The 24285-nt window shown below is 47.1% G+C and overlaps 1 protein-coding gene across 8 annotated transcripts in view; it reads left to right on the forward strand.

Moving 5' to 3' along the window:
* Nucleotides 1–24285, forward strand: part of map7b (microtubule-associated protein 7b) — a 284290-nt gene that overhangs the window by 153189 nt on the left and 106816 nt on the right. For all 8 annotated transcript variants that reach the window (XR_011940761.1, XM_072499672.1, XM_072499677.1 and 5 more), the window contains 3 exons: nucleotides 19682–19845; nucleotides 20356–20473; nucleotides 22475–22585. Coding sequence is in view for 7 of the 8 variants with exons in the window: in XM_072499672.1 (XP_072355773.1) it covers nucleotides 19682–19845; nucleotides 20356–20473; nucleotides 22475–22585 (393 nt within the window). In the remaining variant the exon portion in view is untranslated. The remainder of the gene's footprint in view (nucleotides 1–19681; nucleotides 19846–20355; nucleotides 20474–22474; nucleotides 22586–24285) is intronic.

Genomic DNA, 24285 nt, shown 5'->3' on the forward strand with positions numbered 1-24285 from the left:
AAAGGGAACCAGCAGTCAGGTACTCAGGAGCCTCAGCCCTTGACCCTGTCCAACAGGTATGAGGCACTTGCTCTTTGTGTGGATGGCGAACAGTGCTGCAGGAAGGATGAGTCAGCTGACCAAGGCACCATGGTTCAGCAGGCCATTCAAGGGGAGGGAGTAAATAGGCAAGTTATAGTTGTAGGGGATTCTATCATCAGGGGGCTGGATAGTATCCTTTGTGAGCAGGATAAAGAATCCCGCATGGTATGTTGCCTGCCCGGTGCTAGGGTGCGGGACATCTCTGACCGGCTTGAAAGGATGCTGGAGAGTGAGGGGGAGGATCCAGTTGTTGTGGTCCATGTCGGTACCAACAGCATAGGCAAGTCTAGAAAAGAGGACCTGTTTAGAGATTATAAAGAGCTAGGATTCAAATTAAAAAACAGGTCCTCAAGGGTCATAATCTCCGGATTACTGCCCGAGCCACGTGCAAATTGGCATAGGGAGGCAAGAATAAGGGAAGTTAACACGTGGCTGAAAGAGTGGTGTGGGAAAGAGGGGTTCCTTTTCATGGGACACTGGCATCAGCTTTGGGACAGGGGGGACCTATACCGTTGGGATGGTCTCCACCTGAACCGAGCTGGGACCAGTGTTCTAGTGAAAAGAGTAAATAGGGTGGTCAAAAGGACTTTAAACTAGAGATTGGGGGGAAGGGAAAGTCAGGGAACCAAGAGGTGAAGTAATCAGTGGGAAGCGTAGCTGCTTAGGAATACAAAAAAGCACAAAAAGACAGAACTCAGGAGAGGTTACGATAGTCCCCATCCCACAATATGAAACAGTGTATGGAAAGGCTCAGTAAACCAAGGTCCACCACACTAAGAAAACAAAAAGGGACGGTCAATAGAGAATTAAAGGTGCTATATTTAAATGCGCGCAGTGTACGGAACAAGGTAGATGAGCTTGTGGCCCAGATTGTGCATCACAGAGACGTGGTTGCAGGGTGTTCAGGACTGGCATTTAAACATCCAGCGATTCACAACCTATCGAAAAGACAGAGAGGTGGGCAGAGGGGGCGGGGTTGCCTTGTTAATTAGGAATGAAATTAAATCAATAGCACTAAATGACATAGGGTCAGATGATGTGGAGTCTGTGTGGGTAGAGTTGAGGAACCACAAAGGCAAAAAACCCATAATGGGAGTTATGTACAGGCCTCCTAACATTGGTCAGGACCAGGGGCATAAAATGCACCACGAAATAGAAAGTGCATGTCAGAAAGGCAAGGTCACAGTGATCATGGGGGACTTCAATATGCAGGTGGACTGGGTAAATAATGCTGCCAGTGGACCCAAGGAAAGGGAATTCATTGAATGTTTACAGGAGGGCTTTTTGGAACAGCTTGTGATGGAGCCCACGAGGGGACAGGCCATTCTGGACTTAGTGTTATGTAATGAGCCAGACGTGATTAAAGATCTTAAAGTAAGGGAACACCTAGGAGGCAGTGATCATAATATGGTAGAATTCAATCTCCAATTTGAAAGAAAGAAGGTAGAATCAGATGTAAAGGTGTTACAGTTAAATAAAGGTAACTACAGGGGCATGAGGGAGGAACTGACGAAAATCGACTGGGAGCAGAGTAGGGAAAGACAGGGAAAGACAGTAGAACAGCAATGGCAGGAGTTTCTGGTAGTAATTGAGGACACAGTACAGAGGTTCATCCCAAAGAAAAGAAAGGTTATCAGAGGGGGGATTAGGCAGCCATGGCTGACAAAGAAAGTTAGGGAATGCATCGAAGCAAAAGAGAAAGCCTATAATGTGGCAAAGAGTAGTGGGAAGTCAGAAGATTGGGAAGGCTACAAAAACAAACAGAGGATAACAAAGAGAGAAATAAGGAAAGAGAGGATCAAATATGAAGGTAGGCTAGCCAGTAACATTCGGAATGATAGTAAAAGTTTCTTTAAATACATTAAAAACAAACGGGAGAGAAGGGGGAGAAATGGGGTGGGGTGGTCGAGGCGGGAGGGCACCGTCGGGGGGATATACGGGTACGTGGGAACCGGGTGAGGAGCTGGGTTAAAAAAGGGGATGGCTAGTCGACAAGGGGGGGGGGGGGTGTAAAGAGCCCCCCAACCCGGCTGATCACGTGGAATGTGAGAGGGCTGAACGGGCCAATTAAAAGGGCACGGGTACTCGCACACCTAAAGAAATTAAAGGCAGATGTGGTGAAATTGCAGGAGACGCATCTGAAACTGATAGACCAGGTCAGACTACGTAAAGGATGGGTGGGGCAGGTGTTTCATTCGGGTTTAGATGCGAAGAATAGGGGGGTGGCTATCTTAGTGGGGAAACGGGTACTGTTTGAGGCAAAGACCATAGTGGCGGATAGTGGGGGTAGATATGTGATGGTGAGTGGCAGATTGCAACGGGAGGCGGTGGTTCTGGTGAGCGTATACGCCCGGAACTGGGATGATGCAAATTTTATGAGGCGTATGTTGGGACGTATCCCGGACCTGGAGGCGGGGAAGTTGGTAATGGGGGGAGACTTCAATACGGTGCTTGATCCAGGGCTGGACCGGTCGAGGTCCAGGACCGGGAGGAGGCCGGCAGCGGCCAGGGTGCTCAAGGACTTCATGGAGCAGATGGGAGGGGTAGACCCCTGGAGATTTAGTAGGCCTAGGAGTAAGGAGTTCTCATTTTTCTCCCATGTTCACAAAGTATACTCACGGATAGACTTTTTTGTCTTGGGAAGGGCACTGATTCCGAAGGTGACAGGGATGGAGTATACGGCCATAGCCATTTCGGACCACGCTCCACATTGGGTAGACCTGGAGGTAGGAAAGGAAAAAGAACAGCACCCACTCTGGAGAATTGATATGGGCTTATTGGCGGATGAGGGGGTATGTTTAAGGGTGAGGGGGTGTATCGAAAGGTACTTGGAGCTTAATGACAATGGAGAGGTTCAGGTGGGAGTGGTCTGGGAGGCGTTGAAGCCGGTGGTCAGAGGGGAACTGATATCCATAAGGGCACATAAAGGGAAGCAAGAGGGTAAAGAAAGGGAGCGATTGTTGAAAGAACTTGAGGGTGGACAGGCAATATGCGGAGGCACCGGAGGAGGGACTGTACAGGGAAAGACAAAGGTTACATGTGGAATTTGACCTGCTGACCACGGGTAAGACAGAGGCACAGTGGAGGTGGACACAGGGTGTACAGTATGAGTATGGAGAGAAGGCGAGTAGGCTACTGGCCCACCAATTGAGGAAGAGGGGAGCAGCGAGGGAGATAGGTGGGGTGAGAGATGAGGAGGGAGCGATGGAACGGGGAGCGGAGAGAGTGAACGGGACGTTCAAGGCATTCTATGAGAGGTTATATAAGGCTCAGCCCCCGGAAGGGAAGGAGGGAATGATGTGTTTCCTGGATCAACTGGAATTCCCGAAGGTGGAGGAGCAGGAGAGGACGGGACTGGGAGCACAGATTGAGATGGAGGAGGTGGTAAAAGGGATTGGGAGCATGCAGGCGGGGAAGGCCCCGGGACCGGAATTTTATAGGAAATATATGGACCTACTGGCCCCGCTTTTGACGAGAACCTTTAATGAGGCCAGGGAAAGGGGGCAGTTGCCCCCGACTATGTCGGAGGCAACGATATCGCTCCTTTTGAAGAAGGAAAAAGACCCGCTGCAGTGTGGGTCCTACAGGCCCATTTCCCTTTTAAATGTAGATTAAAATGTAGATTGGCTCCTGGCCAAGTGATGGCGACGAGGATAGAGGACTGTGTCCCGGGGGTGGTCCACGAGGATCAAACTGGGTTCGTTAAGGGGAGACAGCTGAACACGAACGTACGGAGGTTGCTAGGGGTAATGATGATGCCCCACCAGAGGGGGAGGCGGAGATAGTGGTGGCGATGGACGCCGAGAAAGCATTCGACAGAGTGGAGTGGGATTATCTGTGGGAGGTGCTGAGGAGATTTGTTTTGGAGAAGGGTTTATTGGATGGGTACAGCTGCTGTATAGGGCCCCGGTGGCGAGTGTGGTCACGAACAGGCAGAGGTCTGACTACTTCCGTCTTCATAGAGGGACGAAGCAGGGGTGTCCCCTATCTCCGTTACTGTTTGCATTGGCGATTGAGCCCCTGGCCATAGCACTGAGGGGCTCCAGGAAGTGGAGGGGAGTACTCAGGGGAGGAGAAGAACACCGGGTATCATTGTATGCAGATGATTTATTGCTGTATGTTGCGGACCCAGTGGAGGGGATGCCTGAGATAATGCAGACATTCAGGGAGTTTGGGGAATTTTCGGGGTACAAATTGAATATGGGGAAGAGTGAGTTGTTTGTGGTGCATCCGGGGAGCAGGGCAGGGGAATAGATGTTTACCGCTGAGGAAAGTAACAAGAGACTTCCGGTACTTAGGGGTTCAGATAGCCAGGAGTTGGGGAACCTTACATAGGCTTAATTTAACAAGATTGGTGGAACAGATGGAGGAGGATTTTAAGAGATGGGACATGGTGCCCCTGTCACTGGTGGGTAGGGTGCAGGCGGTCAAAATGGTAGTCCTCCCGAGATTCCGTTTTGTGTTTCAGTGCCTTCCGGTGATGGTCACGAAGGCTTTTTTCAAGAAAATTGAGAAAAGTGTCATGAGTTTTGTGTGAGCCGGGAAGACCCCGAGAGTGAGGAGGGGGTTCTTACAGCGTAGCAGGGATAGGGGGGTGCTGGCACTACTGAGCCTAAGTGAATACTACTGGGCCGCCAATATCTCAATGGTGTGTAAGTGGATGGGAGAAGGGGAGGGAGCGGCGTGGAAGAGATTGGAGATGGCGTCCTGCAAAGGAACCAGCCTACAAGCACTGGTGACTGCGCCGTTGCCGTTCTCCCCGAAGAAATCCACTACAAGTCCAGTGGTGGTGGCAACGCTAAAAATTTGGGGGCAGTGGAGACGACATAGGGGAAGGACGGGCGCCTCGGTGCGGTCCCCGATAAGAAATAATCAAAGGTTTGTCCCGGGGAGAATAGATGGGGGATTTGGAGCATGGCAGAGAGCTGGGGTTGTGCAACTGAGAGATCTGTTCGTAGACGGGACGTTTGCGAGTCTGGGAGCGCTGACGGAAAAATATGGGTTGCCCCAAGGGAATGCATTTCGGTACATGCAACTGAGGGCTTTTGCGAGGCAACAGGTGAGGGAATTCCCGCAGCTCCCGACGCAGGAGATTCAAGATAGAGTGATCTCAGGGACATGGGTGGGGGATGGTAGGGTGTCGGATATATACAGGGGAATGAGGGACGAGGGGGAGATCATGGTGGATGAGCTGAAGGGGAAATGGGAAGAAGAGCTGGGGGAAGAGATTGAGGAGGGGCTGTGGGCTGATGCCCTACGTAGGGTAAACTCGTCGTCCTCGTGCGCCAGGCTAAGCCTGATACAATTCAAGGTTTTGCACAGGGCGCATATGACCGGAGCAAGGCTCAGTAAATTTTTCGAGGTAGAGGATAGGTGTGGGAGATGCTCGAGAAGCCCAGCAAACCACACCCACATGTTTTGGTCATGTCCGGCACTGCAGGTGTTGGGGTGGGGGTGGCAAAGGTGTTTTCAAAGGTGGTGGGGGTCCGGGTCGAGCCAGGCTGGGGGTTGGCTATATTCGGGGTTGCAGAAGAGTGGGGAGTGCAGGAGGCTAAAGAGGCTGATGTCTTGGCCTTTGCGTCCCTAGTAGCCCGGCGAAGGATATTGCTTATGTGGAAGGAAGCCAAACCCCCGGGCGTGGAGACCTGGATAAATGACATGGCAGGGTTTATAAAACTAGAACGGATAAAGTTCGCACTAAGGGGTTCGGCTCAAGGGCTCACCAGGCGGTGGCAACCGTCATTGACTACCTCGCAGAACGATAAAGGAAATGGGAAGGTAACAGCAGCAACCCAGGGGGAAGGGGAGGGGGGCTCGGGTGGGTCCTCAGGTGTTTTTGTATAAATATTTGTACTAGGTCATGTATATTGGATTGTTTGATTTTATTTTTGGAGAGTTATTATTTTTGTTATGGCAGTTGCCATTTAGTTTATATATTATTATTTGTTAAAACGGTCACTGTTTTTTATATTGTTTTATTGTTGTATAAAGGAAAACCTTTGTATTCTTTTGTTTGGCCGAAAAATTTGAATAAAATATATTTAAAAAAACAAAAAAAACAAAACAAACGGGAGGCAAAAGTAGACATTGGGCCGCTCCAAAATGACGCTGGTAATCTAGTGATGGGAGACAAGGAAATAGCTGAGGAACTAAATAAGTACTTTGCGTCAGTCTTCACAGTAGAAGACATGAGTAATATCCCAACAATTCAGGAGAGTCAGGGGGCAGAGTTGAATATGGTAGCCATCACAAAGGAGAAAGTGCTAGAGAAACTAAGAGGTCTAAAAATTGATAAATCTCCGGGCCCAGATGGGCTACATCCTAGAGTTCTAAAGGAGATAGCTGAATAAATGGTGGAGGCGTTAGTTATGATCTTTCAAAAGTCACTGGGGTCAGGTAAAGTCCCAGAGGATTGGAAAATCGCTGTTGTAACCCCCCTGTTCAAGAAGGGAACAAGGAAAAAGATGGAAAATTATAGGCCAATTAGCCTAACCTCGGTTGTTGGCAAGATTCTAGAATCCATTGTTAAGGATGAGATTTCTAAATTCTTGGAAGTGCAGGGTCGGATTAGGACAAGTCAGCATGGATTTAGTAAGGGGAGGTCATGCCTGACAAACCTGTTAGAGTTCTTTGAAGAGATAACAAATAGGTTAGACCAAGGGGAGCCAATGGATGTTATTTATCTTGACTTCCAAAAGGCCTTTGATAAGGTGCCTCACGGGAGACTGCTGAGTAAAATAAGGGCCCATGGTATTCGAGGCAAGGTACTAACATGGATTGACGATTGGCTGTCAGGCAGAAGGCAGAGAGTTGGGATAAAAGGTTCTTTTTCGGAATGGCAACCGGTGACGAGTGGTGTCCCGCAGGGTTCAGTGTTGGGGCCACAGCTGTTCTCTTTATATATTAACGATCTAGATGACGGGACTGGGGGCATTCTGGCTAAGTTTGCCGATGATACAAAGATAGGTGGAGGGGCAGGTAGTATGGAGGAGGTGGGGTGGATGATCCCAGGAATGGTAGGCCCAACATACGATGAACGTCTGAGGATCCTGGGATTATATTCATTGGAGTTTAGGAGGTTGAGGGGAGATCTAATAGAAACTTACAAGATAATGAATGGCTTAGATAGGGTGGACGTAGGGAAGTTGTTTTCATTAGCAGGGGAGACTAGGACCCGGGGGCACAGCCTCAGAATAAAAGGTAGTCACTTTAGAACAGAGATGAGGAGAAATTTCTTCAGCCAGAGAGTGGTGGGTCTGTGGAATTCATTGCCACAGAGGGCGGTGGAGGCCGGGACGTTGAGTGTCTTTAAGACAGAAGTTGATAAATTCTTGATTTCTCGAGGAATTAAGGGCGATGGAGAGAGAGCGGGTTAATGGAGTTGAAATCAGCCATGATTGAATGGTGGAGTGGACTCGATGGGCCGAATGGCCTTACTTCCGCTCCTATGTCTTATGGACAGTCACTGTGACATCGAGGTAAATGAAAGTTTTGAGCGCTATGTCTTTCAACAGCGTCTGCAGGGCAAGGATTAAATTTTTTCAATCTTTCCTCACCCACCTTCGCATCCTCGTGCAATCCTGCAATTGCGGCTCCACCTCCGACTCGATGATCTGTGACAAGATCATTTACGGTGTGCAATCGGACCCCCTACGCCAGCAGCTCCTCAAGGTTAAACAGCTTACCCATGCGATAGCCATCGAGACCTGCGTTCTGCATGACCAAGCCACTAACCGATACTCGCACATTCAAGCGGCTGAAACGGCACGGCAAGGTCCCCACGAGGCAGAGCGGGTGCAAGCCATTAAACATCTCTAGGGCCTAAGCCTGGATGAGGGCGGCAATTTTGCACGCTTTTTGCGGGCTCCCGCGCCTGTGCGCACTGACCGAGGGGACGGCGAGGCCGAAGACCGCACTGCGCAGGCGCGCACTACATATGACCGCACCGCGCATGCGCGGTGGCGTACCGAACGTTCTGATGTCACGACGTGTGCAACTGTGGCTCCGCCCACTTAAAGCGGCAATGTCCTGCAAAATCCCGACGCTGTCTCCAATGTGGCAAGCTTGGCCACTATGCAGATCTGCTCAACCTACTACCTCTCGTCGCTCCAACCAGCCACGCAGGGATGTCCGAACCATCCAATCACCGATTCCGACTTGATTCCGGACCTTGACACCGAGGACCCTGAAGCACCATTTCGGGTGGGCATCATCACCAAACACAAGATGCTCCAGAAGACAAAAGCCAAGTCTCTCCCAACATTCCGCATTGATCCGGACGACGAGTGGTGTGCCACCCTCACGGTCAACCGATCCCGCATCCGATTCTGCCTGGACACCGGCGCTTCAGCCAACCTCATTGCGCGGTCTGACCTCGAAAGCCTCCATGTCAAGCCTATCATCCTGCCATCCACCTGCCAACTTCTGGACTATAATGGTAATGCCATTGCTGCCAGTGGCTCTTGCCAGCTTGAAGTGTCGCACCGGTCATTAAAGGCTAACCTGCCATTCGAAATAGTGGGATCCACTAAAGCCTCCCTGCTTGGTGCTCAGGCGTGCAAACTTCTAAACCTTGTCCAAAGGGTTCACTCCCTGTCACCCGCTGACACTTCCGCATCTCAGGCGCTGACTTTCGGACACAGCTGAACGCCATCATCACCCGATACCACGGTGTATTCGAGGGCATGGGCACACTCCCATACATTTATAAAATCTTGTTAAAACCACATGCCATGCCTGTGGTGCACGCACCTTTCAGGGTACCAGCACCCCTCAAGGACCACCTCAAGCAGCAGCTGCAGGACCTCCAGGACCAGGGCGTAATTTCGGAAGTTACAGAACCGACTGACTGGGTCAGCTCTATCGTGTGCGTGAAAAAACCATCCGGCGAATTACGCATATGTATTGATCCCAAGGACCTCAACCGCAATATTATGAGAGAACACTATCCCATTCCAAAGCGCAAAGAACTCACCTGCAAGATGGCTCGCGCCAAATTTTTCACCAAGCTAGATGCACCCAAGGGGTTCTGGCAGATCCAACTCGACGCATCCAGTCGGAAGCTCTGCACCTTTAACACCCCATTTGGCTGGTATTGCTACAACCGGATGCCGTTTGGCATCATCTCTGCATCGGAAGTGTTCCACAGAATAATGGAGCAGATGATGGAAGGTATCGAAGGGGTTCACGTATATGTAGATGACATCATTGTCTGGTCTACCACCCCGCAGGAGCACATTTATTGTCTCCAACGCGTCTTCCGACAAATCCATGAGCATGGCCTCCGCCTCAACAGGGCCAAATGCTCCTTTGGTCAAACAGAACTTAAGTTCCTCGGAGACCACATTTCACAGTTTGGCGTGCAGCCAGATGCTGACAAGGTATCTGCCATTAAGGCCATGAAGACACCGGAGGACAAGAAGGCAGTCCTCCGCTTCCTGGGCATGGTCAATTTCCTGGGGAAATTCATCCCTAACCTCGCCTTACACACCACGGCTCTCAGGAACTTGGTTAAGAAGACGACCGAGTTCCAATGGCTCCCACGAACAAGAATGGTGGGAACTCAGGGCGAAGCTGACCAAGGTCCCGGTGTTGGCATTTTTTGATCCGGCCAAAGAAACAAATATCTCCACGGATGCCAGTCAGTCCGGCATTGGAGCAGTGCTCCTTCAATGTGACGACGCCTCCTCATGGGCTCCTGTCGCATATGCGTCATGTGCAATGACGCCCACCAAACAGCGCTCTGCGTAAATTGAAAAAGAGTGCCTGGGCCTTCTTACCGGAGTCGTCAAATTCCATGACTATGTCTATGGACTCCCAAAGTTCACAGTCGAGACAGACCACAGGCCACTGGTCAATATCATTCAAAAAGACCGTAATGACATGATGCCGCGCCTGCAGCGCATTCTCCTTAAACTCAGGTGGTACAACTTTAAACTTGTCTACACCCCAGGTAAGGAGCTTATCGTCGCCGATGCACTCTCCCGATCTGTCACCACACCCTGCGACCCAGCGGGCTTCATGTGCCAAATTGATGCTCAGGTGGCATTCGCCGCATCCAATCTGCCCGCACGGACGAACGACTCATCTGAGACAGCCAACGATCCCCTGCTTCAACGCGTCATGCGCCACCTGACAGACAGATGGCTCAAGGACCAATGCCCTCAATTCTGTAACATTAAAGATGACCTGGCGGTGGTAGATGAAATTCTACTAAAGCTGGACAGGATCGTCATGCCGCACAGCATGTGGAACCTCGTCCTTGAGAAGATCCATGAGGGCCACCTGGGAGTGGAGAAATGGTGCCAACGGGCCCGTGAGGCAGTGTACAGGCCTGGAATCAACGATGACATTGCCAATGCCGCTCTTAACTGCCCAACATGCCAGCGTTTCCAGCCTGCTCAGCCAAGGATTGCAACCTCATGAGTTGGTCATGTCCCCCTGGACCAAAGTGAGCATCGACCTGTTCCATGCACTTGGCTGGGACTACGTCCTCATAGTGGACTATTTCTCAAACTACCCGGAGGTAGTTAGGCTACACGACCTCACCTCAACTGCGGTCATCCGTGTGGGCAAGGAAACCTTCGCTCGCCATGGCATCCCACTCACGGTCATGTCCGATAATGGCCCGTGTTTTGCCAGTCAAGAGTGGTCCAATTTTGCCAAATGATACAACTTCACACATGTCACGTCCAGTCCCCATTACCCCCAATCCAATGGCAAAGGTGAAAAGGGGGTGCACATTGTCAAATGACTCCTGTGCAAGGCAGCCGATGCAGGATCCGATTTTTACCTCGCCCTGCTTGCTTACAGATCAGCTCCATTGTCCACCGGCCTGTTGATGAATCGCATGCTGCGGACGACGGTGCCGGCCATTCATGTCCCGGACTTGGACAACCTTCCGGTCCTTTGTCGAATGCAGTTGTCTCGGAGCCCAACACAAATCGGCGTACGACGCCCGCACCACGGATCTCCCTGCTCTGGCTCCTGATGACGAGGTCTGTGTCCAACTTCGCAATGGTGGTTGGTCCGCCACCGCTCTGGTGCTCGGACAAGTGGCCCCCAGGTCATTTTTGTTTCGTCTACAAGACGGCTCTCTTCTTCACCGAAATAGGCGTGCACTACGACTCCTTCCTCGCTCGCCACCAGATCATCAAGTCCCGCCTCGCCGTCACGACAAACCCATCACAGACTTTGCAGATCTCCCTTTCACTCTGCCACCCTCTTGAGTCTGACACAGTCCCGCCCATTCCAGAACAGGCGGCCCCTGACCCACCCTTGAGGCGGTCAACCAGAATTCGTCGCCCACCTTAGAGACTGAATTTATGAACTGCCTGAATTCATGGACTCTTTGAACTCATGAACTGATTGTTTCGTTACCCTGTTTGATTAACTCACTGGTTTGTACATACTGTTGTTCTCGTTATACTTTGTGTTACATACTGTCCATCTGCACTAGACACCTTCCAATGTAAATATCTTACAATTTCTGTACATAGTCCTGTAAATATGCTCGCATGTCCACACATAGTTAGGAACATTCGCATACTACATTATTTATTGCCACAAACACACATTTTTTTAGAAAAGGGGGGATGTCCTAATATACACATCAGTATATGATGGTGCAGAGACACACACTGACTGACACACTGCAAGACCAATCAACACACAGAACACAGCAGCCAATCACCAGTTAGGGCACGGTCACTTTCAAGACTAGTTTTCCCGCTCATTCGGGATGCAGCCTCTGAGACAGACAGAGCCCGCAGTCAGTAGCACTAACATCCACCATGTGCTAGCAGTATAGGCTGGTCAGGTTAGGCATAGGTCTTCAGTCAATCTAACATAGTGTCGACCCACAGTGCAAGTATGTTTAACAGCTCTTAGTTAAATAAAATAGAGTTGTACTATTACAAGTGTTGGTAGCCTGTCTATGTTACTGCTAAGGTAAACACAGTCTCCACAGATCCAGAGTACCCAACACATCAGAGATGTAACAGCATCTTCTCAACCATTCACATAATCAGATTGAAGTATATCCTTTCTTAGTTCAAATGCTAGAATGTTTCATTTAACATCTCATTGGATACAGAAAGCAAAATAGAGAGGGGAAAAAATATTGAATTAAGAGAGAGGTAGACAAAGATGGTGTTTGAAAATGTCAATTGTAAAAAACTTTGAATCATTGCCAGCTAAAGGAATGTAATTCCAAACTTATGAAAGTTAATTTGTAGTGCCAGAGGGGTTCTTTGGCAGTAACTAAAGTTTGGCACACCATTTTTTTTACCATAACAAGTCTTACAACACCAGGTTAAAGTCCAACAGGTTTGTTTCAAATCGCTAGCTTTCGGAGCACTGCTCCTTCCTCAGGTGAATCCAAGAAGGAGCAGTGCTCCGAAGTGATTTGAAACAAACCTGTTGGACTTTAACCTGGTGTTGTAAGACTTCTTACGGTGCTCACCCCAGTACAATGCCGGCATCTCCACATCATGGCAACCATTTTTTTAAACAGTGCTTGATTTTAAAATGATCAAACCCTAACTTTGTGGAAAGTTTAGACCAAATCTACCATGCAAATACAAGGAATTCATGCAGTTCTCTGCATTTCAATGGAGAGCTAGTTGGCCTGATGCCTTTTCACATATTATTGAGGTACGGCATATCTCAAACAGTAACTTCTGAACGTTTGTATTTAAGTGCACTTTCCAATATTAGCATAAATAATGTTGCGTCTTCTTCTTGGAGATCTCTCATTAACGAGTATAATTGTCTACCTAAACAATGGTCGTGGGTTCTTGCTTGACTGATGAGCCTGATCCTAGAGCTGCTTCTTCAATCACACACTTGGCAAGTGATTACAGAGAGAGGGATTAGGATTAGGGATTGGTCCTTGGACTCTTTCGCTGGTAACACCTTCTCAGGCTCCCCTCCCGGGCCTCCTCTTGCCATCCGGTGTCTTTGAAGAATTATGCCCCTTCAATCAGGAGGTTCCCCGAAGCAAGGGTCTCCCAGGCATTGACAATTGCATTTCCTGAGGTAAATCTTCAGGATGCCTTTGAACTGCTTTCTTTGTCCTCCTCTTGTTTAGGGGCCTTCCTTGAGCTGGGCAAAGCCGATTTGTTTTGGAATTTGGGACTCTGATATCCTAAGCTCATGGCTGGCCTAGCGGAATTGGTTTTGGATGATCATGGCCTCGATCTGATGCTCTTGGCTCCTTTAAGGGCACTGATGTTGGTATGCCTGTCCTTACAGTTGATGCGGAGAATCTGTCACTGACGGTGTTGATGGTAACAATCCAGGGCCTTGTATCATGTGAAATGAAAATGAAATTAAATGAAAATCACTTATTGTCACAAGTAGGCTTCAAATGAAGTTACTGTGAAAAGCCCCTAGTCGCCACATTCCAGTGCCTGTTCGGGGAGGCTGGTACGGGAATTGAACCGTGCTGCTGACCTGCCTTGGTCTGCTTTCAAATCCAGCGATTTAACCCTGTGCTAAACCAGCCCCTGTGTGAGTACCCTTTAAGAAATGGGTGTTTAAGAAATATACTTTTAAGAAATGGAGCTGCTCATGTTACTGGAGTGATGTCAGAGTGTGGGTGGAGCTGGGATCCACTTCTGCTTTTTAGTTTCAGTTTGAAAAGAGCTTGGGTGTGTCTGTGTTTTTTAGGGAGCTGCATCTGAAATCTGCCATCCAAAGACTATCTTAATCATTTGGTGAATTCAGAATTATAAATGATTTCAGTATTGAATGTAAACCCTAATGTGCTCCTGTTTAGAGGTTTGTTAAGTTTTTGGATGTTAAAACAACAGCATACAGATTACTTTGTGTTGTATTCTTTGGGGGGTGTATTTCATTTACTGGTTGCGAAGATGTTCACTGTTTGTTTTAGAAAGGTTAACTTGAGTTCATAGAATAAACATTGTTTTGTTTTAAAAACCACTGGTCCATTTTCTGCGGTACCATACCTGTAAAGTAAGCCGTGTGCTCCCCATACCCCAATCTATTAAAAGTTGTGGGTCAGGTGAACTCCATGATACACTTTGGGATTCTTTAAACCATGGCCCATAACACTTGCAGTGATCTATCCATACTCCCAAGTTTCTGAGCTGTATAGAAGTGTTGGGAGGGATAAGGAATCAAATCTAATATATGGGTAGTCAGGAGGTAGAGCGGGGGGAATTGGGTATTTTACTGTGAGGTTGTTGCGTGTGTCAGACCGCTCTGTTGTTTTAAGTGTTAATATGTTAAAATTATAAATGCTTCCATAAAATGTTTTCTAAAAAAAAAAGTGTTGGGAGGACGATCGCCTCACAAGAATCTTGGTGTCAGCATGGACGTCACGGTCGTCAAAGACTCATCCTTAGGTGTCCGAAGAAGGTGCTCACAGATTGGATACGTTGTTGGTTCTCCTCATCGGTGTCAGCCTGGGAGAAGGTGTGGCTCCCCAGGTATGGGAAATGTTCCACATTGGTAGCGTTTCTCTGTTGATTTTGATGGAGGAAGAGAGCGGATCGTGCCCTGGGGCAGGTTGGTAATGAACATACCTTTTTGAGGCTGAGACCAATTCTTTGAAGGTATCAAGCATGGCTTGGAGATTCTCTTCTGAGAGAATGGAGATGGTGATGTCACCTGCATACTGAAGTTTCACGAGCGATGTCAGTGTTGTTTTCTTCGTGGATTTCAATCAATTAGGTTGAAAAGTTTCCATCCATCCTATAGACGATGCCCATTGATTTGACTCCATTGGGAAGCTTGCTCTTGACAAGATGAAGGATGATGATGATGATGAATATGGAGAAAAGGGTGGGGGCGAGGACTCATCCCTGCCTGACTCCACTTTTGACCTTGAATGTCTCATTTCCATCGCTGAGGACTGTCACCAACATCTTGTCATGGAGTGGGAGGATGTTGATGAATTTCTCTGGACAGCCAGCCTTTGACAGTCTTCCATCGCACTTGCCGATTGACCGAGTCAAAAGCCCTTGGTCAGATCTATGAAGGCCATGTAGAGGGTCAGCACGGTAGCACAAGTGCATAGCACTGTGGCTTCACAGTGCCAGGGTCCCAGGTTTGATTTCCCGCTGGGTCACTGTGCGGAGTCTGCACGTTCTCCCCGTGTCTACGTGGGTTTCCTCCGGGTGCTCCGGTTTCCTCCCACATTCCAAAGACGTGGAGGTTAGGTGGATTGGCCATGATAAATTGCCCTTAGTGACCAAAAAGATTAAGAGGGGTTATTGGGTTGTGGGGATAGGGTGGAAGTGAGGGCTTAAGTGGGTCGGTGCAGACTTGATGGGCCGAATGGCCTCCTTCTGCACTGTATGTTCTATTTTCTATAACTCTGACCCTACGAAAGAGTGGTTGATGTTGCTTCTGGCATTTCTCTTGAAGTGCCGAGCGGCGGAAATCATGGCCACTGTTCACGGTTTGGCCGGAAGCGACGCTAGCTTTCCGGAAGGAGTTCTTCAGAGACTGGGAGAAGGTGGTTGGCGATGATCTTCACGGTGATGGAGAGCAGGGAGATTCCTCGGTGCTTCTCAGAGTCTGCTTTATCTCCTTTCTTGAAAATGGTGACGATAGCGGCATCCTTGAAGTCGGCAGGAATTTGTTCTGTCCCAGATTATGAGCTTGAGGACGGCAGGAATTTCTTCTCTGACCCAGATTTTCATCAAATTGATGGAGATGATAGGTGATGTCTTCTCCAAATTTGAAAATCTCAGATGGTATCTCATCCACTCCTGTGGCTTTTCCATTCTCCGTGTGGCTAATGGCAGCTTTGCCTTCACCTATGCTTGGTGGGAGTCCTAGATCATCTTTGATGGGGAGTTGGGGGATTTCCTCAAATGGCCTCATCCATGGTTTTATCACAGTTTAGGAGTTCTTTGAAGTGTTCTCTTCAGTTTCTGAGCTGTTCCTTCATCTTTCCCTGCTCATGGTGGAGTTTGCACATTCTCCCCATGTTTGCGTGGGTTACGCCCCCACAACCCAAAGATGTGCAGGCTAGGTGGATTGGTCACGCCAAATTACCCCTTAATTGGAAAAATGAATTGGGTACTCTAAATTTATTTTTAAAAATGGTGGAGTTTGATTGTCTAGAGAGGTGGATGAGCCGGTTGTCTGACCAGTCGTCATCTGCTTTGGTGATGAGGGCATCCTTTTGGTCTCTGAATTGGTTGACTAAGTCAATCATGTGCCTGTGCTTTTATCATGGTGTCTTCAGTGTGTTTGTGATGACAAGCTGGTGCTCTGCACAGTTTGCAAGCAGGAGAACCCTGTTGGAGTTGCAATTCCCAACTCCTTCCTTTGCGATGGTTCCTTTCCAGATTTGGGAGTCCCCAAACCTTGGCGCTGAAGTCCCCAAGGAGGTTGATCTTACCTTCCTTGGGAATGTTGGAGAGTATGGCGTCCAGGGTGGAGTAGAAGCCTTTTTTGGCATATCATTATCAACAATGGTCGGGGCCTAAGCACTCACGACTGTTGTATGCTGGTTCTTGGCAAATTGTAGACAGAGGATCATGAGGCACTGACTGGAAGTCCGAGGGTTGGTTGACGTTCTTGATGGCAAAACCCAATTCCATGCATCCTGGGATGATCCTTGGATTTTTCATTTGAGAAGAATGTGTAACCACATCATTTTCCCTCCCCTGCCCTTTGCCTGCTCTCGGGTTTCTTGCAGGGCAGTGACGTCAATTTTGGTGTTCACAGGCAACAAGGGCAGTTCTCTGTCCAGGTTGATTGTTTGCTCATTATCCATGAGGGTTCGTACATTCCAGGTTCTAAAATTCAGTTTAACTTTGATTTTCTGACCACAGGTAGATAGATGAGCCTGGTGGAAGTGGGTTTCCAGCCAGGTTGAGGACAGAACAGACTTGGGCACCTTTTCTAACCCTTTTCCCAAGTGGGGTGAGCAGAGTAGATTCTGAAGAGTGCTGCTCATTTGGGAAGAAAACTGCCGAAACGTGCTTCTCTTCATATTCCAAGAGCAAGATGACTGAATCAAACAAAATGACCCTCTTATGGACTGACTTCTTTAACACTACACCCTGTATGCATCATCCGATGCCAGGGCTTATGTAGTTACATTGTATATGTTGTGTTGCCCTATTATGTATTTTCTTTTATTCCCTTTTCTTCTCATGTACTTAGTGATCTGTTGAGCTGCTCGCAGAAAAATACTTTTCACTGTACCTCGGTACACGTGACAATAAACAAATCCAATCCAATCCACCGCCTACATGCTGCTTTGACTTCCAGATCTCATGGTCATGCTCCCGTCACCTCTTGCCGAAGGGCATATTTGTGTGGAGGTTGTGCTGGTTTGCTCTAGGTAGACACCTGGGGCGAGATTCTCTCAGCCCTGGGCCGGGCTGGAGAAACCCCGCGACCTGGCCACGCCGGCACGCAATTCTCCACCGAGCGAAGAATCGGCGCCGGCGTGGTTGGCGCGGCGCTGGTCGCAGGCCGCTATACACGGCCAGCGTGACAATTCTCAGGCTGGGATGGGCCGAACAGCTGTCGTGAAACCGCTGAGTCCCGCTGGCACCGTCCGCACCTGCTCTCAGCCGACGGGAACTCAGCATGGAAGGGTCGGGTGGTGGCCTGTCATGGGGGGGGGGGGGGGCCCTCCAATGCGGCCTGGCCCGCGATCGGTGCCCACCGATCAGCGGGCCGGCCTCTCTGGCTAGGGGACTACGCTCCGGCCCCTGTAGTCCTGCGGCATGTTGCGCCGGGGCCGGCGCGTTGAAGGAAGCCACTGCGCGTGTTGGCGTAGGCGCCACTGCGCGTGTTGGCGTATGCGCCACTGTGCATGTTGGCGCAGGCGCCACTGCGCATGTGTGCGTTGGCGCAGGCGCCACTGCGCATGCGCGGATCCCGCGGTGCCAGGTTCGTGCTGGGATCGGCAGCTGGAGCAGCGTGAACCACTCCAGCGCCGTGCTGGCCCCCTGTAGGGGCCAGAATTAGTCCTGGGAGCGGCCCATTCACGCCATCGTAAAACGCGACGGCGTTTACGACGGCGTGGACACTCTGCCGCGGGATGAGAGAATCCCGCCCCTGGTGCGGGACATCTTTGAACGCGGGTATACCGTTGCACATCAGCAGACATACGGGGCGGGATTCTCCACTCCCGCGCCGAAGTGCCCATGCCGTCGTGAACGCCGTCGGGATTCACAACTGCGCGAAACGGCCCCTATCCCGACCGATTCAGGGCCCGATAATGGTCTAGGAGTGGGGCAGCGTCATTTACACGCGCCAGGCCTTGTCGCCGCGTAAAGGCGACGTCGCATAACTGGCGTCACCCGCGCATGCACGGGTTGGCCGTCCACTCTGAGTCCGTCCCACAAGAAGATGGCAGACGGATCTTGCGGGGCTGCGGAAGAAAGGAGGTCCTCCTTCAGAGAGGACGGCCCGACGATCGGTGGGCACCGATCGTGGGCCACCCCACATTTGAGGTACCCCCCGGTGCAGGATCCCCCCCCCCCGCAGGCTGCCCCCCCAGCGTTACCGCGCTGTTCCCGACGGCAGCGACCAGGTGTGGGCGGCGCCGGGGGGAACCCGCCGTTTTGGGCTGGCCGCTCGGCACATCCGGGCCTGAGAATAGCAGGGGTGACGGAGAATTGCCATTTTGGGTGTTTTGGGCGATTCTCCGGCCTGCGCCGCGCGGAATTCGACGGGGCCATTCCCGCCGCTTGGGAGAATCGCGGGAGGGCGTCGGACCGGCGTCGCGGGAAAATTTGGCGGCCCAGGCGATTCTCCCAACCGGCGCGGGAGTGGAGAATCGTGCCCACAGTCCTTGACAGAGGGTAGGTCCAGTTCCAGTGGCAAGGGAACTTCAACAACTGTGGATCTCCCTCCTGCTGCAGTCTTCATCTGCCATTGCAGCTGTTGATACCATACGAGTGTCTCACCTGATCGACTAATGAGGACTTATTTTGGATTGCAATTTGTCTGACTCCTCCCCTCCGCCTTGCGGTCATGGGTGACACTGCCAAGAATGCAAGAATCCCAACAGCATCGCTCTCTGGATCGACAGAACGTTCAAGCTTTTTCATCTTGGCAATCCAAGGAAAGGAAATGCTCTTAACCTAATTGTTATTTTTAGAGTAAATTCTAATTCAATATTTTCGAGGTTGGATTAACAATTCAAAAATTAGATAGTGATGAGAGCAAAATATGATTACTCCTATGCTTTTTAAAATGCCTAATCTAAGCAAAAAATTACATTAACTTTTTCTGACCTATTCCTACTTTCCCCTCCCCCTCCCCAAAAAAACTTTCATCATTAGTATTCGTGGATACCATTTAATGACTGGAGACTCTACCAGGCAACAATCCATTGTTGACATTTCAAATTAATGCTCTATTGACCATAAGACATAAGACCATAAGACATAGGAGCAGAATTAGGCCACTCAGCCCATCAACTCTGTTCCGCCATTCAATCATGGCTGATAATGACCATACAATTGAAAATGTATAACTTTGAAATTTTATACATTTAATGTTGCAAGAAATTTGCAATTTAACCTCTGTGGTTAGAATTTTGTTTGGCTTCAAAACAGTTGGCGCACTTGAATTACAATTTTATTTTATTGTTTAGCTGCAAGGGAACAACTATTGTTTGAAAAAGAGGAAAAAGCAAGACAGCATTATGAAAAACAACTTGAAGATCGCAAGAAGAAAATTGAAGAACAGAGATTAAAAGAGGAAAGACGGCGTGTAGCTGTAGAAGAAAAACGGAATCAAAGACTTCAAGAAGAAAAAGTATGTTTTTGTGAAAAACTAAAATAAATTTGGAGTAATCGAGCATTGTGCATCCTCTTCCCTTTCTTTCCTTATATTTTTGCTTCTATCTCTATCCATTTAATTTTTAAAACACAAGCTGATTTTTTTTTTCAATTTATGTATTTGGATCTTACAAAATCTACACAAAATTGGTGCACTTTCCTGATGGGCCTTGGCCAATGGTAATGATCAAGGCATGACACAAGTGCAGGATTTTATTTGACTGAGATGCCAAAGTGGGTAACATGAGCAGAAGGGAAAGCAAATTAGAATTATTGGCTAAATTAGTTTCAGACTTATAAATCTGCTTGTAAATGGTTTACTATGTAGATCCATTGCATTTGTGTGTTTCATTGAATCTTGACAAAATACAAAAATTGCTTTGTACTGGAAGCCTGCCTCATAAATTTGTTATTGTGCTGAGCAATATATTTTGTGGCACACTTTAGATAAGTACTGTTAAGTTAATGCAAGTTTTTCTTCTTCAAGGAACGGCATGAAGCAGTTGTACGACGCACAATTGAGAGAAGTCAGAGAATAAAGCAGAAGTCAAATAGATGGTCGTGGGGTGGAGCCCTACAAAGCAATGCAACCATCAACAGAGATGGTACATATTATAGGGCATATGGTAAAAAAAAAGAATGTAATTGCAGTTGATAACCAGATCTAATTAAAAGTATAGAATGTCTTGACTATCATAATCCAGTTTCCTGAAGCAAACTGAGTGGACAATGTTCCACTGTGAAAATAGCATCTAGCTTTTCCGCATATGTTCTTAAAAAAAGCTACTATAAAGCAATTTTTTTGAAATGTTGGAACAAAAATATGTAAATTTGTTTGTACTTAATAACAATAGAAGCAATACCTTGTTGATGCTGAGATTTTGCAATTCACTTAAGTTGTTGCTTTGGGTAACATGGAGCCCAGAAAAACTAATCGGTGCCTTTCTGAGAAGGGTTTGTTGATGCTTAATGGTGTTGGAGTGCAAAGGCTACAAACATGTTTTTACAGAGATTCATTTTAATTTATGTTAAATATCACTCGCCTGCATCTTAAAAGATTCTTCAACTTTTGGTCATTTCTGGGGTATTATTTTACTTTAGACTGATTCTGGCATGTCTTTTGGTTTCTTTACTGGAAGTTCTTCATTGTTTTTCATCTGTTCCTTTCTTGTCTGGGTAATTTTGTTGAATCTTCATTCTTCTATCTCGATTTAGCAGGCCTTGAGTACCACTTAAGCAATAAGGGTTGTGTTTTAAGGGTGATACAAAAATAATATGATATTCCCCTTTACATATCATACACAACTTATTATGCAAGTAATAAAACTTGCATCCCCTTCTAAATAATCAACCCATTATCTTTTTTTACACATTTTCCAGCATTTAATATATAGCTGCTTTATATAGTTTCATTAATCTCCTCTCTTGCTATTTAGAAATTAGTTTACAGAGTTGGGCAGTGTTTACTGACATTCAAAAACTAAAAATGTGTTGTAGCAATTTAGTTCCCTGCATGTAATTTAAATTGCAGTATAGGAAAATGGAAGTACAGGAAAATGGAAGTAGAAATAAAAGAATGAGCAGATTTGAGCTGAGGCACAGAGAATACTAAATGTCCCTTTAATGAAAGAAATATGAAACATCCACCCTCTACATGTATGGGTCATACACATTTTATCCTATTTTACAGAATTGAAAGGTAACTTGCTGATCTCCAAAGAGTATCTTTAAAAGAGATCATTCAACTTGCCGAGCTTGTTAATCTTATTATAGATGATCTCTTATCTTAACTCCATTTTTCACAGCTTGGTTCCACATAACTGAATAACCTTTGCCGAATAAAACTATCAATCTGAATTTTGAAAATTTCAATTAACCTATCATTAAAGGTGTTTTGGAGGAAGCAAGTTCCAGATTTTGACCACCATTTGTGTGGAAAAGTGCTTCCTGACATCAACCTTGATTGTCCGAGCTCTAATTTTAATATTCTGTTCCTTTGCCCTGGATTCCCCCACCAAAAGGAAATATTTCCTCTCTCAATCTCATCAAACCTTTCCAATGTTTAAAACCCTTCAATATACCATTTAAATTCAGGAATAGACGTCTAGTCTATATGTATCCAGTTCTTCTCATTTAATCCCTTTAGCCCCAAATGCAATCCTGGATGAATCTGCACTGCACCCCCTCTAAGATCGGTAACTTTGTGAAGTGTGATGCTCAGAACAAGTACACTACTTCCACATGTGGCCTAACCTGAGCTCTATTCCATTAGAACTACAACCAGTTTCCAGTTTTTCTTTCCTCAATTGATATGGGCTGCTCAACCATTAGCTAGCTATGTTTCAACACCAATCTTGCGTGATGAATTTAATCTTTGCTTTAGTCCTTTTAAAGAGAAAAGTTCAATTGAACCATTTCTGCATTTTACAAAAATGGACAATGCTGCGAATCCTGCAGCTTATGTATAGAAGCATGCTTCTTAACTTTCCTAACTCTTAACCATAGCTTTGAAATATTGCAGTTGGTCTTTCAAGCTTCAATATTAGCAAATAAAGTTTTAATGCTGTGTACAGGCAGTCAACTGCAAATATTTCCATTTGTTTTAGATGCAGATAGGCGATCAGTTTCCACAATGAACCTTGCGAAACATGCTGATTCTGTCATTAGCAAGCGGCTGTCGTCCTCATCAGCAACATTATTAAATTCTCCAGACAGAGGTACCGTCTAAACCTAATGTTTTCCATCTTAAACGTTTATATGAAGAAATACAAATAGTAAGTTTCTTTTAGGTGGGGGCGCAGTATAATAAAAGTATTTAATGATAGCTATTGACTTAAATAAAATTTAAAATGAAGAAATATTTTAATATTATCTTGATAAAACTATTGTATGTTGATGTATGGTAACCAGGTGATCTTTTTTTCCTATTGCCCAAGTGGTTTGTATGGGAATAAGACCATAAGACATAGGAGCAGAATTAGGCCACTTGGCTCATCGAGTCCGCTCCGACATTCAAACATGGCTGATATATTTCTCATTCCCATTCTCCTGCCTTCTCCCCATAACCCCTGATTCCCCTTATTAATCAAGAACCTATCTATCTCTGTCTTAAAGACACTCGGTGATTTGGCCTCCACAGCCTCCTGCGGCAAAGAGTTCCACAGATTCACCACCCTCTGCCTGAAGAAATTCCTCCTTATCTCTGTGTCATGTGAGAGTACCTTTAAGAAATGGATATTTAAGCAATGTACCTTTAAGAAATGGAGTTGATCATATTACTGAAGTGATGTCAAAGGGTGGGGGGGGGAGCTGAGCTCACCTGCTTTTTGAGTTTCAGTTTGAGAATGCAGCTGGGAGTGTCTGTGTGCTTTGCTGTGAGCTGCATGAAGAAACACCGAGCTGGTCTGTTGATTTCTGCAACCCAAAGACTATAAATATATTGAATGTAACCTAATGTGCTCCTATTTTTGAAGGTTTGAAGTCTTTTGGATGTTTAAAGGAACAGTTTGAAGGATTATTTAGTGTTGTAGTCTTTTGGGGTTATCTTTGAAGTAATGGGTGTTAAGATATTCAATGTTTGTTTTAAAAGGGTTAACTTAAGTTCATAGAATAAACATTGTTTGTTTTAAAAACCACTTGTCCATTTCTATTGCATTACACCTGGAGAGTACGCCGTGTGCTTCGCACACCGCAATCAATTAAAAGTTGTGGGTCGGTTGAACTCTATGAAGCACTTTGGGGTTCTGCAAACCCGGACCCATAACAATTGGGAGCTCGTCCGGGATAAAAGTCTATTGATTGGATTGGCTTAACGAACTTAAAGACAGTGAGGAGTGAGCATATTGTGGTTGCTTTTCAGGTGTGGTATTTTAGTTTAAGTGGGGAGTGTGTTGTGGACAATGGCTCTTTCAGAGGCTCAGAAGTTTTTGGGAGTGGACACGGTAACACGCAATACCTTATGGACAGAGACTAAAAGCAGACTGTCAGATTTGGCAAAAGCATTGCAGTTAACATTGCCTGGCAAAATACGAAAAAGTGAGGTACTTACCATGGTAGCTGAGCATTTAAATTCGCCTGAGATATATTCTGACTCATTAGAAATGGCAAAGCTCCAGTTGCAGATTAATCAATTTGAACATGCAAAAGAATTAAAGCAGCTTGAATATGCAATGAGAGAAAAAGAAAAGGAGAGAGAAGAAAGAAACAAAGAAAGAGATAGCGAGGAAAGGGAAAAAGAGAGAGAGTTTGAACTTCATAAAATGGCTATGAAACATGAAAATCAGTTAAAATTGGCAGACACAAAGGGAAACATACAGTTGGATGAGATTGATGAGGATAGTGAGACAGCGTCATAGTCGAAGACGTGGTGGGGATCTATTTAAATATGTCTCAAGTATTGCCAAGGTTTGACGAGAAG

The sequence above is a fragment of the Scyliorhinus torazame genome, chromosome 4, assembly GCF_047496885.1.
Source record: "Scyliorhinus torazame isolate Kashiwa2021f chromosome 4, sScyTor2.1, whole genome shotgun sequence".
Lineage (NCBI taxonomy): Eukaryota > Metazoa > Chordata > Chondrichthyes > Carcharhiniformes > Scyliorhinidae > Scyliorhinus > Scyliorhinus torazame.